This window comes from Xiphophorus maculatus, chromosome 15, assembly GCF_002775205.1.
Source record: "Xiphophorus maculatus strain JP 163 A chromosome 15, X_maculatus-5.0-male, whole genome shotgun sequence".
Classification (NCBI taxonomy): domain Eukaryota; kingdom Metazoa; phylum Chordata; class Actinopteri; order Cyprinodontiformes; family Poeciliidae; genus Xiphophorus; species Xiphophorus maculatus.
The window spans coordinates 10,426,951-10,444,244 of NC_036457.1; the positions used below are offsets into that span (position 1 = coordinate 10,426,951).

General features: G+C 36.9%; 1 protein-coding gene across 4 annotated transcripts in view; it reads left to right on the forward strand.

Moving 5' to 3' along the window:
- Positions 1 to 17,294, forward strand: part of grm1 (glutamate metabotropic receptor 1) — a 41,473-nt gene that overhangs the window by 12,128 nt on the left and 12,051 nt on the right. For all 4 annotated transcript variants that reach the window (XM_014470096.2, XM_023347960.1, XM_023347958.1 and 1 more), the window contains 4 exons: positions 12,667 to 12,902; positions 14,741 to 14,987; positions 15,423 to 15,591; positions 17,099 to 17,225. In XM_014470096.2, the coding sequence (XP_014325582.1) occupies positions 12,667 to 12,902; positions 14,741 to 14,987; positions 15,423 to 15,591; positions 17,099 to 17,225 (779 nt within the window). The remainder of the gene's footprint in view (positions 1 to 12,666; positions 12,903 to 14,740; positions 14,988 to 15,422; positions 15,592 to 17,098; positions 17,226 to 17,294) is intronic.

Here is a 17,294-nt window from a genome sequence, read left to right on the forward strand (position 1 = left end):
TTTGTTTTGCAGGGAAAGTGGAAAATGCTAGCAGCAACAATCCAAAACCAAAACTTGCAGTTCCACTGTGGGTAATTTTTATGCACCATGCAAATCTTAAATGGCAGTTTATTATATATTTTTTCCTATACAGGAATTAACTGAGGGGGTGTAATCAGAAAACAGACCCTAAAAAAGGTCTAGTTGTATGGACTGGCTGAAAAATATTTTAAATGGAAAACTGGATATCAATTTCAGACAATTTCAGATCGACCCGCCCCATTCAGTACTCAAGAATATTAATTTATACTTGACTCATGCAAATTTGCAAAAGAAATGTAGAAGTATCAGGGCGATGACCTTCCTGATGCACTGCATTAATAGAAGGTTGTGAAGTTTGCTAATGAAAGGCCGGCACATCAGCTCTGCACAAAATCAGTAGCCTACTAATTTATTTTTTCAGCAAGTCAATGAGGCTTCTATGCTTTGTATGAAGGAAAGACCAACTTTGACAAGAAATGTGAGCTAATCAGAGAGTGGTGGTGCAGATGGCCACAGAGTTTTCACTTGTTAGCTATGTGCCAAAGCAACATGCACAATGGCTCCCAGTGTGCATTGTTACAGTTCAAACTTGATTCTGTTTCTTTCATATATCAGCGTCTTCACCAAATACGAGTCCTTTGAGACTATAAACTACAGATCTGTGAAGCATATTATCAAACTAAATTAGGAGCTAAGTTTTAATTTTTTCCCCTTATACAGGGAACAGTGCCTGGCAAAAATATCACAAACTCCTTGAACTTTAAGTTATAGTAGTGCAACTTTGTAAAGTGGAAGGAAAAGGAACAAATAAAAACCTCAAACGTGAACATAATTTAGATCAGATTTGTGGAGTAATTAAATCTACCGTATGTAACTTTTAGAAAACAAAATGTTAAGTTGTGACAGAATAATGTGAAACAAATGATTTGTTAAAAGATCACGCTTCTCCACCTCCTCCCAGTGCTGCTATTGCTGTTTGAAAAAATGCATTGCTCCCAGTTAAAAACAATCAATCAGTACCAGGAGGAGCATGTTAGCACTGTCAATCAACCTTGTGTATGTGCTATTAAACGTGCTAATGCTGTAGAAACAACTTACCGTTCCAGGAAAACTGTAGCTATGCTAACTAGCCTGAACATTCATAGAAGCCTGTGTTTTGGTGTACCCAACTGTAGCGTAGCAAAGAGAAAGAGAGAGGTTGTGAGCAGCATGTACACAAGGAGGATCAACAGTACTAAGACCCTCCTCCTGGCTCTGATTGGTTATTTCAGAAGGACCAGTGTATTTCTGCAGCGGACAGCAAGTCCACAGGGAGAATGCAGAGGAACAAGCTTTTTTTTTTTTTTTTTTTTACAGATTATCTGTTCATATTTTACTGTATTTGACTCATATTTTAAAAGTTACTTTAACTGATGGTCACTGTGTCAAATTCTGAAGTGGAGATCTCTCAGTTCCCCCAGAGTTCAAAATCACCCTTCCAAGAACAGCTGTGCACACATTAATATCTTTATTCAATTGTTAGGTGATGTATAAAACTTTTGATTTAATCATGGGTGTCAGATCACAAGGGGTTGAAAAGATCCATGCACACCACACTTTTCAAACAATTTGTGTAAAAGCTAGGAAGCCATGTTTCATTTTATCCTACCTTGCTTCTTTATTTCTAGTTTGTGTTAGTCCTTCCAACAAATCGCAATTCAAATACAGTGAGTTTGTAGTTTGTAAGCAGAGAAGAACTTAAAACATTTAAGGGAACATTGTGAATGTTTCACAAGACAATGTAAACGTAATTTAAACCTTGACACAACTACTGCCATATAATAAAAATAAGCCTCTCAAAGTCAAAATTTGATTAATTTCCAGCTCATCTTTAGCTCAGGTACAACCTCCTGATTGTATTTAATGCCTATTTTTGCAAAAGCCTGCAGCAAGTAAAAAAGGGAGATATGTATGAGAAAGTGGCCCCTCTAACATTTGCTCTGTAAATTACACCAGATTCAGGCATGAGGAGTCAAACCTGGTTTCATGTTGGCATTTTTGAAAACCCTTCAGGAATTCATTTATTTCAAAGTTGTTTTGTTGTGAGAGTGGAAAATATGTTTGTGAGATGTGGTTGCCTCTTAACAAATATTTAAATAGTGTTCCCTGGGGCCAACACCATTAGGCTTATTTTGCATTTCAAAATGTTACAAGGAAGCTCTGAATCCGGAATAGTAATTTTCCACCCGCTCCATTCTAAAAAGGAATGTTCGCGGCATTCACGTCTGTCTGCTGAGCTTTAGTTTGTGCAGCTTTTCAAAACCAGCTATACATTATCTGTGCAGTGGCCTTTGTTATTGTTCCCTCTGCCGCTTCCCCCACCACCAAGTTTCTGAATGGTGGCATGCAGTGAATCCACCCACTCATTTGCCTGCCTGCTCTCTTGCAATTAGAAGCATTCATTTTCTCTCTCTCTCTAATGCTGCTTCAATGCTGTTATTACCAAACACCATTTGCATAAGCTGCTTTTCCACATGTTGTGCTCAATTCTCTCCTTCTCCTACATGCGTGGCTTTTTGGTCGGGGTCCAATTTTCAAGACTTTGGTCTTGTTTAGTCTGTCAAAAAGGACACTGACTCGCTTGACACCCGTCATTATGATTTGCACGACTCTTTATCTGTAAAGAGAAAGCTGGAAATCTGAGCTGTATGCACCAGCTGCATTCAGCAGTACCATTGATTTTTGTTTTTGTGTATGTAAGAGGAGATTGGCGTTTTCCTCCAAGACTGAATCATAAAATGTTTAGGGCTACAGGAGAAGAAGTGTTTCTGAATGGACACATTCTACTGCCTTTATCTATTCATTTCTATGTTTCTCATCTTCTCTCCATCTCAAGGAGAGCACTAGGGATGTCAAATGTTCCCTCTTGGCTTCTTAACACAAGTTATTTGGTAAATAGTGGGGCATGAGCAAAGAGAGAGGCTCCTTCTGTCAATAGCACTGAAAGTAATGATAAATACATTGGTCTCTTTTTCAAGCAGCTCTGCACATGTTGGGTTTTTTTAACCAAGCGCAATCCATCCTCTTCAATAAAATGTTTCAAAATATTCAGAATGAAATTATTTTTGAAATAATTAAAAGATCAAAATGTTTTTGTTACATAACTCAATTGAAGAATCCCACGAATATGCACTTCATTAGCTAAAAGAATAACAGCACTACCATGCTTTATATAATACATATTTTACTAATCCAGTAGTTTACAAAGTAGGTATCAGAATGAAGTTCATAAACATTAAGGGTTTTTGATTATTGATGATTATTTGTCTTCCACCTACATGTCTGCTGCACATTTCTGTGAAGATTAAAGGTACTAGTTTTGGACCAGTAGAAGAACACACTCAATAAATATTAAAGTGTCTATATTGTGAGATTCCAGTTTATGATTTATGATAGGTTTGAACAACGACAGTCCTTGAACAGTCAAACCAATTTCTGATAGTTTGGGAAAGATGGACACAAATTGGATTTCCCATAAGGATTTTGATCCTAAACACACTTCAAAAATTGATAAAACCAGATAACAGTGGGCATCTGGAGTGGTTCTGACCTCAACACTTTTGAAAATGTAAAATTATACAGTTTGTAAAATTACAAATTCTTGTCAAAGAAAAAAAAACACAATCTCCATGCTTCGATCAACTTCAGAAATATGTCATCCTTGAGATTTCCTTTCTATCTTATTTATTTTATTTTGTTTGTAATTTCCCGGATTAAAGACAAAACACTCTTTTAACATTAGTCTTACTTTCTGCCACGTTATGTACCTATGAACACAATATAAGGGGTCAAACTTTGGCAGGGCTTTGTATTGATATTTAATTATCAATGCCACAAACACAGTTTAGTTTCTAATTTCCCTGTTTCTCATTCTTTTATACCTCACACAGACATGTAACAATGGGTTAAGTGTACTATTTCCATTTATTCTGATTACTTCTCTTAAGACTTGTCTGAAAAAAACCCCAAACAGCTTCATACCAGTTCATTAACTCTGAATTTCCTATGTGTAGGAAACTTAGATTTTTCTGTGGCATTCCACATGAAAATCATTCTAGTTTATGTCTGCAGAGAATGAGTTTATTGACCCAACGCACAAAAAAATAAACAAAAATTAACTTGTGTGGTGCTTTCACCACAGTCTCCATGGAGACATTGTTTGACCTCTTGACAAAGTTGGTGTGATCATTGCATTGCAGATCTGTTAAGCGCTCTGTCAGCGGGGCTTCGCTGAAGCCAACACAATGGCTCTTTCTCAGCAGACATGGCTGAAAATGTTCCATTAATAAGTAAAAAAAGATGCATCTATAAGTAAGGAATGTATTGCAGTAAAGGAATTGTTTCTAAATACACCAGTTGAATCTTAATTCATGTTGGGTGAAGATTGATAAATTTATTTGTCTTCACTTGTAGAGAACAATGTGCTGAACCTGGATATTTTTATCACACCTATGATGTTAATTGAGATCAGCCACACATTGTCAAGGGCATCTATCTTTCTAATTGATGCCTTGTGCTCCAAGTACAAGGATATGGCTCCACGGCATTGAAGGGATCAAAAATAGCTCACTGGCCTCGCATCTGGGCATAGCTGTCACAAGCTGATTAGTGGAAGCTGTAAGGCTTTTTGTGCAGACAGAGGCCACTAGAACAAAGTGCGTGGGTGCTAGGCTTTTCTACAGAACAATATAACTGAACCGAAAACAATTTTTTACATATTTAGTTGAATTTTTAAAAGACACATGTCCAAAATTTTGAAAGTCTCAGATGTTTTTACATTCTGTGTTGACCTTGTGTGTTCACCGAATGAATGAAGCCATTTGAAAAGATCTGAAAACTGAAAGGAAAGGAAAGAGAAGGTGAGCATTGAGTTTGCAAAAAAGAAAGATGGCTATGGTTGCACTTCAAAATAATCTATACAGGTAGTCACATCTACAGTGATGTGAAAATCTATTTTCCCTTTGCTAATTTCCCTTATGTTTGATGTTACACTTAAATATTTCAGATCATCCAATATGTATTTTTTCTCAAAGATAATCTAGGTAAATACAAAACACTGTTTTCAAATGATGCTTTTAATTTACTCAGAGAAAAAAAAATATCTAATGTAACCTTATAATCCAAGATTTACAAGGCCATCTGTAAGACTTTAAGACTCCACTGAACCCCTGAGAAATCCATTAACAAATGGAGAACAAATGGAACAAAGGTGAAACTTCCCAGGAATCTCTAACACAACAAAAATATTTCAGGCGCAATATCAAAGGGTTTTAAGTCTCTTGTTTAACACAGAACAAGAGACTTAGCAAAATGTTGTGTATGTCTCACATTTGTCAGAAAATATCTTGATGATCACCAACATTTCTGTGAAAATACTCTGTGGACAGATGAGGCAAAAGGAGAACATTTTGGAAGGTGTTCACCGTGTTTCCTCTGGCATAACACCAACACAGCATTTCAGAAAAAGAGCAAAGTCCCGGCAGTCCAACATGGTATTGATAGTGTGATTCTCTGGGGATGTCATGACCTGGAAAACTCAATGCAAATTTTGTCCTATACCAGCACCCTGCCAGGATCTGTATAAGACTCTCCATCCTTCAACTCCTGACATGCTTATTCATTATTGGTTCACAGTGTAGGATATTTAAAAACTAATTTACTCAGGCTGTCTTGGTCTGATGTAAATATTTATTTGATCTGAATCATTCAAGTGAAGCAAAAATGCACACAGGACATTTTTATGATGCCTTCACCTTTTTGCTGTAGTGCAGGTATTTTTTGTCAGCCATTTCACTGACAACATTCTGGATGTTATCACTTAACTACAAATTTTCTGAAACGTTTTACCAAATGTGCAGTAGATGTTGAAATACCTAAGTTTATTGTTACCTGAATTTTGAAATGCAGCATTTTGTCTCATGACCAATAATGGGTTCTGTAATGGAAAAAGGCATAATGTAGATTATATTTTTATAAGATATACACAACAATTTATTACTCTTTAAGACATATAGTCGGGTCTTAAAAGCTTTTCAGTAAAACTAATAGCAATTCTTTGGAGTTTACAGGCAAACAGGAAAATGTGAACTTCACCAGAACGTAACCCAGTTTAAGAAGAGCAGCACTAAAAAATGTAACTAGTTGCTTTCAATATTTTAGTATCTTTTAGACCATTTGGGAAATAAATGTTGTTAAGGGATTTAGAAGTGAACTGAATCCCTTTGTAGTAAAAAGAAAAAAAAGACCCCTCCCCCTGTGGTCCTTCCTGTTAACGCTCAGGACACTGATCTCTCAACCTAAACTGGGGCAAGATGAATTAATAAAACATCAGCTTGCATGGCTTCCATAGACCACTTTGGGCCTATGCATCACCTCAAGAGAGCTGTGCTACAAGGCAGAAAAATGGATGACAATTAAACTACAGAAAGTGGGATGGTATTTTTGATTGTGGAGTCTTTAGATGAATACATGTTAACTGCCTTTGTACAGACGAAATTGCATGTATTTTTCGCTACGTTTGAAAGACATTGTTTATTGATGTGGATCAAGTTTTCTGATAAGTATAGATAGGATTGTATTGCTAGAGGCAGTCTGGCAAGACTGAGATGAGTTCTGCACATGATGATTCTAACTCTCCATCATTTAAGAAACTGTGTGCTTTAAAGATAAAACCACTAATTTAGCATCATGCCTATTTTTAAAACCTCTGTGTTTATTTATTTGAGCATTCTATGCATTTAATGTTCCTTAGTTAGGCCTTGCCAAGTGTTTACTGGGGTTATATTTGTAAATTTCTTATCTATTCAGATTAAACATTGAGATTTTATTCAATAATACCTAAAAAAAAATAATTTATATTTTATATGTATATGTTATTTTATGTCCTGCAATTGATTAAAATTTTTGATGCATTTATTTAATGATGCATAATCAATATAAAATCTAGAAGTTTTGCACTCAAACCTAAAATAACTTGAATTAACAACTTTTTAGCTTTTTAAAATTATCATTTTTTTAATTTATTAGCAATCACGTAAAATCTTGCTTTCTATTTCTAATATGAGCTAGAGATGCACAAATCTGTCTCTTACTTTCCCATTTTTGTCTTGATTGGTTTTATCTGGTGAGTAGCAGGTCAAAAATAAAAAATAAATGTTTTCCCCTAATAATTAAATATATTAAAACTAAAAATGCCCACCATTTGTGGTCTAGCAGCATACTTTGTCTTTTTTAAGATTATGAAAAATCCAATAAAGGTCAGGGGCATATTTCATGTCATAGAAAAAAAGAACAAAAACAAAAATCAGAGTTGCTCAAATTCATATGTAACAAGTCAGACTTTGAAGAAAATCTTGAAATGTGTACTGGCCAGGAAATACTAATCAGTGCATCAAATCAAAAATCAAATCAAATTTTATTTGTATAGCACATTTCAGCAACAAGGCAGCAAGGCAAAAACACAAAGTCATGCAACATAGAATCAGCAACAAGAACATTAGATTAAGTCCAGTGCCATCATTAAATTCGTAATTGATTATGTTTCAAAAGCAACTCTAAACAGGTGGGTTTTTAGTCAAGATTTAAAGGAAGTCAGTGTTTCAGCTGTTCAACAGTTTTCTGGAAGTTTTTTTTCCAGATTTGTGGTGCATAGAAGCTGAATGCTGCTTCTCCTTGTTTGGTTCTGGGGATGCAGAGCAGACCAGAACCAAACGTCCTGAGGGGTCTGGAAGGTTGATGCAACAACAACAGATCTTTAATGTATCGTGGTGCTAAGCCGTTCAGTGATTTATAAGCTAACAACAGTATTTTAAAGTCTATTCTTTGAGCTCCAGGGAGCCAGTGTAGATACTTTAAAACTGGCATCTATACTTCCCATTAACAGTAACCTAATTATTGTTCCAATTTATGAATGATTACAAGTTTTGTTATTTTTAAATCCACACAGCAAATTTAGGAACTCTTCACTCTCCTACCCCACTTTTCTAAAGCAACTCTTCTCAGTCGTCCTCCAAGGAAAACGGTGCATGTGATTAAATCTCTCCCCTGCCAATTAATTCATGATTTTATAAATATACAAGTGTACTTTCAAACTGGAACCGGATCATCTGACAGAGTCCTCGATTTCCACGTTTTTCATGCAGTTCTGTGAAATAACCTAAGCTGCTGACATGTGTTTTCTCAACGGCACACATGATGATGTGTCAGTAAATCTATCAAGTACCAGATGAAACTGAAATCACTGCTGACTTTCAGGAATAACACGAGACATTTGAAAAACATCCTCTAGATATGCCTTTTGTGAATTTTTACCCCATTGTCCCACTAATCCGGCTTAGTTAAAGGTGTTCAAATCCACAAGGACAAACTCTTACCATTCTAAGATATCTTCTGTTTTTGAGTGAATGCATCTTCATAGGCATGAAAAAAGTAGTATGTTACATAATCTGGTTGCATAATTCTTTTTTGGCAAACTGCAACGAGGACAATCAGCATTTGTTCATTATGTGATAAAACCTGCAATTATCTAAGTCAAATGTTATCCTTCGTCCACCTTAAATGATTTAAACACTTTTTTTTGCTGAAGGAGCTATAATGAAACTAATTACAGATTATCTGTCAAATTTTCCTGTTTCTGACCACATTATATGTCAACACATTTAATGTATGTGCACTTGATGTTGCTTTTAAGCTGTCTTATATGTTCATGAAGCTTGTTCACAAAACCACTACATGACCTTCAACAGACGCACCATGCCTTTTCACTTTCTGCTTGGTTTGAATGCTGCTTGGTCTGTTACACATCACTTCCATCCAGACATCTTCACTTATGCTTTCTGACACCATTCCTGGCATGTCGGCTGTGAAATTACAATTATATATTTTGGTTGAAATGAGAATTAGACAAATATCTGTTTAAAAGCATTCACACCTATCATGTAAATTTACATTTGTCACGTTTTAGAGCTAGAGAATAATTTAGTGAGTCTAACACCCATTTCCCAGTTGTCCAGTACAGCCTCTTCTTTTCCTTGACAAACCTAGAAACTAAAGGTGCAAAATGAATCCACCTTTTCACCAATTCAGGTCAAAAATGGAAAAAGGTGGAAAAGCTCCCATTACATAACAGTATATTTTTGCTTTGCAGTATCTGAAGTATCAAAAGTTGTGATCCTTTCCGGTACAATTTGCTTATTTTTAAACCTTCTGGCTCTCTGTCATTGTGGAACCATCTGCGTCGCTAATGCCACACTTAATCTGTTCGAACAGGTGTTTCTCTGGTATGCCCAACTGCATTTATGTAACGATGGACCATTCAAATATGCAGCGCGAAGGTGCAGAACATTGAGGTGACAGAAAATCAGATTTGGTCCCATTAGGCAGCCGTCATGGGCCACGGTGAGCTTTGATGAGCTGTTTGGACCTTTGCCAGACAGAAATATTCTCAAAGAGAGAAGTGTGAGAAGAAAGAAATGTCATTTCACTTTATCACAAACTGCACTGTGAGACACAGTCAGGCATGTCTTCAGTGCGCTGTGAATTATTCATGTGGAGTGTTGAACAGCACTCCTCCTGCCTCTCTTTCGCTCACTGTCTTTATTTTAGAACCGCCTGCTTCCTTCTCTTTACTTAGACCAAAACATGAAATTGCAAAGCACAGACTTTACTAAATGCCTTTAACCTTTCACGCTAGCATGTTTGTGGTGTGCTTTACATTTTTAAATGATAACATGGGGCTTGTTTTTGTGTCATTTGTACTGAAGAAGAGAAGGAGCAACAGAGGTGGTATTGACTCAGAGAGAATGAAGGAAATGTGACTAATGACCCAATGACGTTCACGTGTTTCTGAGTCTTAACTCAATTTGGAGAATTCTAGTGGTGACTCACATCAACTCTCCTTTTAAACAGTCAGCAGAAATGCAGGAAATCTTGTTGGTACATCATTCACAGAGATTATTTATTGGTATTTAAGAACACAGTAGGATTATGCAAGGTTATGCTATTTTGTAGAGTAACTGTTATATTAAACTTTAAAGGCAACAAACAATATTTAATTAGATCTTGTCTGACTGCTGACCATTTTGACAACAAGTTAATATTTAGCCCAGTTATGATTTTTGGTTTAATATAAGATAGATACAGTATGTTACAGTGTATGTTACAGTCCCAAGTTTTACTTGGGCCCCCACCAGGCAATGCGTGGCTTATTTATTTAGTTTTTTTTTTAATGTTTGCATTTTGTAAGACTTTATAGCTGGTATTCAAGCATTAATCTTACAAAAACACATAATTATCAAGTGATATTTTCAAATTTCCTGTCAACTTTAAACACTTTTTAACTCAAAAACATGACAGGCAGCTGAATTAGGAAGCTGAATGAATGACTGCCCTAGAGCCCCAACCACTGGGCTTAGCAAGTTTTTGGGGGAAACCCTGTGTTGTTATATCTACGATGGACTGGCGTCCAGTCCAGGGTGTACCCTGCCTCTCGTCTGTTGACAGCTGGAGATAGGCACCAGCACCCCTGCCAACCCGATTAGGATAAGGGTGTAAGAAAGTGGATGGATGTTATTATGTAGGCACATACATCAGCGTTGTGGCCTTGTAGACCAGTCAGAGACCACATTTTCAAAGCCTTGGTCTTGTCACAGTCTAACTTTTTACTGAATCGTGTCTTGTAGATGCTGGATTGAGTTTTTTTATTTCCCTCAAGCCCAAAGATGCAACATTTTTTGACTGGAACATAGTTAACACATAATTGCATTCTAAATCAGTACATATATGCTGAATTAGTCATCAGTGGAAAATTTGAACGGTTCACTACTGTTTCATGTTTTCTCCATTTTATGGATATTTTCTCTCAGCAGGGTTTACTAAAGTTTCAAATCATTAAATATATATACTCTTTTTAGAATCATTTATCAATTAATTTTTTTGTTGTTTGTTGAGGGATTTATTAATTCTGCAGGTAAAGTAATTATTAGCTCAATGTGTGGCTTGTGAAATTCCACTGTTTCACTGAAAGTTGTGAATAAATAGGGGCATTGTATGTAAATGTTTTAAAGCCATCAGATTGACCCAACTGTTTCCGTACTGGTATCCTTATGGACTCATAAATGTCATGTGATAATGAGTCTCTGATCTTGCACAGTGGGATGACTACAAAGCATATTTAATAAAAGTTTGATCAACCGTGGTAGTTCAGTTTTTAACAATATGAACAGATCAGAGGATCAGACATCAGAGTCAACTTCTGAATAACCTGAGCTTTACCTTTGAAATAATTTCCATATTTTTCCCTTTTCCAGCTGAACAAATATATGCATGGCTTCTGCTTTGATAAGGTCCACACTTGGCTTCAATGCGTCTCCCACACAATCTCGCCAATTAGTTTGACTGTCTCCTTTTTCCTGACTGGCAGTAATTGTAGACAAAAAGGTCAGAGACTCTGAGCTGAACTCACAGAGACATGTTTGTGTCCTTTTCCATCACCCGGAACAATGTGTGAGGTAATTGGTTCCACGGTGAGTTGCACTTAATTGGTTTGCAGCTGTAGACGGCACAGGTATTTCAAGGCAGGAGCTCAGAGCTAACATTAGGATGAAAGAGAGACACAGGGAGTCAAGGAGCTGAAAACTCTCTGGCTCAGACTGTGAGGAAAAAGGTAGCCCTGAGCGGCGTTGTTCATCTGTTAATTTGTGTCACTTTCACTGATGTTTTTCATTTCTTTTTGAGCCCACTGGCCAGCTATATCCAAATGAGCTTGATAGGATAGATGTTCAGGCACACTGGATTATGCAAGCGAGCAAACCAGCAAACTGGAAAGATTTTCTAAAACCAACAGTAACAGCTGAGGCAGTGAGATTTCCGTCTTCTTGACTTAAAGATTGTTGCAGCAGATTGTCAAACTCATACATTTCTGTGCAAGTTTTACATCATACCATCTTCATATGGAAATAATGATTTAATAAAACGAAATAGATTACACAAGTTCTATCCTAACTGACCTAAAACAGGATTTCATGTCCAACAGTTAAAAAAAACAAGCTTAATTATCTTTTTATACAGGACTAGTTCCAGCTGTGGACATGCTGTACCCAAAATATAAACACATTAACAAAACTTCCTTTTGACATTTAAGTGCTTTTCATGACCTTCAAATGACAAATACGGGAATAATCTTTTTTTTTTATCCTCTTTGAGAGCTGCTTCAAAGCAAAACATCATCAGTATGTTGATATATCAATTTTAAGATTACTTGGTAAAACTGAGCCACCAATCTACCAAAAGCATTGTGAATATAACCAGGACAGAGCTGTGTAACCAAACACTGCATTGGCGAAACGAGTGAGCGAATGAAGGAATGAATTTCTGAGCTCTTGCAAATGTTTGTTCTTGCATCAATCTGATACTAATCGCAAATTACACCCAACAAGAATCTATTTTAAAAGGAGAACTGACAGTGACAAGCAAAGTCTGTCATTACTGTCTGCGGTGACTTCTTACTGTTCTGTCGATGCTTTATGGTCTATAATTATCATAATTATCTTGATGACTGTGATTTATATTTAAGTTTTTTTTTATTTATTTATTTGCATGTCACTGCAGCGATGGATGGGCTGACCGTTACGAAGTGGTGGAGGGTTACGAGGAGGAGGCGGAGGGAGGAATCACCATGAAGCTGCAGTCGGAGGTCGTGAAGTCCTTCGACGACTACTACCTGAAGCTGCGTCTCGACAAGAACACCAGGAACCCCTGGTTCGCCGAGTTCTGGCAGTATCGATTCCAGTGTCGCCTTCCGGGGCATCCGCAGGAAAACAAGAACTACAAAAAAGTCTGTTCTGGTAGGTGGTAGCAGAGAAGTTCAGATTTAGTTTCTGAACTAAAACAAAAGGGTTGCATAGAATTAGATTTGAGGTAAAGCAGGGGTCTGCAACTCCAGTGCTCGAGTGTCACTGTTGGATCCATACCTGAGTCAAATGAATTGTTATTAACCAGGCCTTTGTAAAACTTGCTGACATGTTGATGATTAAAGTGTTTTTTTGTAAAACAGTGGCAATCGAGGATTGGAGTTGCTGACCCCTGATCTAAAATGTCACTTTGTATGCTTTTATCTCGGGGCGGCTACATTTAAGCAGTAACTCTTAAAACAAAAGAACAATGACATCTTTTATTTTTCTCTTTCTGAATATTCTCTTGATTTGCTTCTCAAAGGTGATCACGGTAAATTTTGTTCTTGACAAAATCAACTACCACTGCATTCAGTTGATTCAATTGCACCGCCTGCTTTTTGTAATAAAAGAAATGAAATCTCATGAATTTTACTGCTTCACACATGTACAGTCATTGTAATCATGGCTGCTTTTCTGCATTGTCTGTGTCGCTGTTTTAAAACCAATCTCCCAAAGATCTTCAAGGTGGTGAGTGTTAGGTTAATATTTATTTTTTTGTCACTTGCACATTGTTTATGTTTGATTCCTCAAAGGCAAGATGAGTTTGGCCAATTTGAAAACAAGAACAAATCTCTGAGACTGTAATGATGCATACTGAGATTTTCAATGGTCAAACTAATATGTGAAGTAGACATAGACTGCACAAATGAATGGCTCACACTGGCACCTAGGTGGACCTGTAACACCTTCTGGTTTCTAGAGTGAATGCATGCATCTGACACAGAGCACAGTTCACCCGTTTGCCATTCTGAACCACAATTTAGATGCATCATGAGGATAAAACAAGTCGTAGCAATTCTTACATTTTATTTTATTAAATTTAAATACAATTTGAATTTTACTTGAATTCAAATGCATTATAATTTGGGATTTTTAAAAAAAAGCATTTTTATGCCGCAATTAGCATTTTACCCCAACTCCATTAATTGTTTTTCTGTCCCCTTTCCTCAAAATGTGAGAGATTATGGTCCTTCATGTCAAAATATCTGCATACTTCTCTTGCTGAGACACACGACTACTGGAGTCCCATAACTGAATATGATTGTACGAGAATAGATTACAGAAAATGACCTTAAATTATCCATTCTCAAAATGAGCATCGATTACCCCTAGTGGAAGTAGAAACTGATGTATGGTCTCTATGGATGGCTCTATTTCATTTTGAGAAAGTCAGTTATAAAGTGAGACCCATCGCAAAGATTTCTAAACTTTTACTTTCAGAAACACAAAGAAACATTATTTGGATCCACCTGAAGAAATAGATGTATTTGAATTACTTATGGCTTTAGTTTTATTTTATTTTATTATTTTTTTACAGAATTTGGTGTTCCTCTGAACAGAGGAATTGGTGTTAACTGTTGAAAAGTTGTGGATGGTTATAAAAGTTCACATTAATAGTGATGCTGTAAAAATTTTAAAAAATGTAACTGAAACTCAAACTTGTGCAACTAGCTTTATTTCTGAAGTCGTTTCCTGCACATATTCTACATCCTGCAAAAAAAAAAAAAAACTTCATTTGATTTTAGACTGATTTGTGTGTATATAAACTCCTCTCAAAATATTCTCCTGAATGTTTCCCCAATCTGTTTCCTGTGGAAATTTGGATGGATATGTTGATATTTACGATAAAGAAAGGACAATGGCTTCCATTCCTGTTTACTTTATTTGAATCAGATTTCACCACAGTTCTGAGGCTTGCACTGAGTGACTTTTTTGTTTTCTTTCAACAGGAAATGAGGGCCTGCATGAAAACTATGTTCAAGACAGTAAGATGGGCTTTGTCATCAATGCCATCTACGCTATGGCTCATGGCCTTCATGATATGCATAAGGAGCTGTGCCCGGGCCAGACGGGACTCTGTGAGGCAATGGATCCAATTGATGGCAGCAAGCTGCTGGACTACCTGCTCAAGACGTCCTTCAGAGGAGTGTCAGGGGAGGAAATTTACTTTGATGAAAACGGAGACACTCCAGGCAGGTGAGAAAAGGAGGAGAAGAGAAGCGGAGCTTTCGTGCATAAGCACATACATGTGCGCTGGGCCTGAGCACACAGAGGGATGTAATTAGTTTGGACTGGAACAGGTTCAGCGGACGGTCCACTGCGGCAGTCCACTTTCATCTTTTTTCTTTCCAGCACAATAGACACTGTTTGACAGTCTGAAATCAGAGCAGGGCCATTCCAACAATAGTGCGAGGTTAGGTGAAGCACATCCCGGCTCATTTTAAAAATGAGAAGGCCATGTACTCCTGAACACACACCCCAACAAGGTCTCGCACTGCAAAACCAAATTTTAACAGACAAAATGGTTGCAAGGCTGTTTAATCTCTCTAAATTACCTCCCACTCTTCAACTTTATCCTGCTCATACCAACGCTTATCTGCCATTTTTCTCTTTTTCTCTCCATATTTCCAGGTATGACATCATGAATCTCCAGAATGTGGGTGACGAACGCTTCGACTACATAAACGTAGGATCCTGGCATGAAGGCATCCTTAACATCGACGACAACAAGCTGTGGATGAACAGCAGTGAGATGGTTCGTTCAGTCTGCAGCGACCCCTGCTCCAAGGGACAGATAAAGGTAGGGATTCAAATCCTGCTTAAAGGGGATTCTGCAACCGTAAGTAAACACTGTCAGCGATTTGTCAAAATAGTCTGAAAGAAATCCATAGTCATTTAACAGCTGCAAATAGCTGCTGTAGCAGAAGAGGATGAGCTTGGAAGTCAGTTGCATTCTAATGATTTTATAAATGATTCTTGCTTTCTCAATCAAAGGCAGCCTACATCACATATCAAAAGTGATGCCAGACATTTTCTAGAAAGTCATGTAGGAGACTGCTGCTGCTGTCAGATATCTCTCACATTCCTGTTTTCCATTCAGTGTTTGACTTTAACAGTAAGCACAATCATTTTCTGTTTATTAATTTATGAACAGATATGTCTGTCAAACTACACTCGAACACAAGGATATGTCCAAAATCACTCAATATCTGCTTTACATAATAAACTTCTCAGGCCTGTTTTGAACATCCATACTTAGGCTAAGTCTGTATGTTGTACAAGAGTTTATCTGTGGGAAACAATATAAACAGAGCTAAATGTATATAGATCAAATTCCTTTTGATAAAATGTATGAACGCTATAAATCAAGTCAATCAGTCAAGTTTGTTTGTATGTCACATTTCAGCAACAAAGCAGTTCAAAGTGCTTTACACCATAAAAACACAAAAAATAAAGTCATAAAAACGTCATTCACCAATTGAGAAACCAGTAGCGAAAATTGCATTTTGTCAAGTGCCATCATCAAAATCATTAAAACACATAAAATATAAAATAAAATGTTGTTTTGCTTAAAATTAGTTATTAGTTTAAGTGGTGCATCTTAATGAAATATACTGTATTTACTCTTCCAGGGTTCTATACAAGAATATCAATATTTAGTAAATACAGATGACATAAATATTCATATTACATTTATTAAATGAATAAGTTTTGACTACGTATTACAACCTTAGCTGTTTGGAATAAGTAGTCAATGGTGTAACCTTAGAAAGGTTATTCCTGAATTATTTAATTTTAGATTATGCCTCATATCGCACACATATTCTAATAATACTGGGACTTTTACCCTAACTGGACGAGGAGAAGGCCAGTTTGCCTCACTGAGTAATCAAACTGGTTCTGTGCCCAATTTCATGAAATGCCCCGACTGGCCTCTGCTGGGGATGAATAGTTTCTGTTGTTGTATACTGAGCTGCCCTGAAGGGAGGGTTCAACCGTCTCTCTGTTAGCTGCCCCATACTTCTTCCTCTATCTGCTTTGTTTCTTGCCCCACTTATCACCCTGCTTTGCATATCACAGCGCTGGTAACAGCCTCTCTGGGAGCCGGATGTAAGAGAGCAGTTGGCCTTGTTTTCCAAACACTGTCTTTGACTCAAAAAAATATGCACAAAAAAAATGCCTGACTTTGAAATTTTCCTTGATGCAAATTACGATGTTGTGTTTCTTAAAGTGTACTGTGCTTTATGTGGTGATTGGATTAGCATTGTGATTGGTTGAAGCATTGCCTATTCCCCATCTGTATCCAGGTGATAAGGAAAGGTGAAGTGAGCTGCTGTTGGATTTGCACAACCTGCAAAGACAATGAGTATGTTCAAGATGAGTTTACCTGCAAGGCCTGTGAGCTGGGATGGTGGCCCGACGAAGATCTTGCAGGTAGGAAAATCTTGCTATAAACTATTTTAAAACCTGATATGCACATACACTGCATAAAAAGATGAAAAA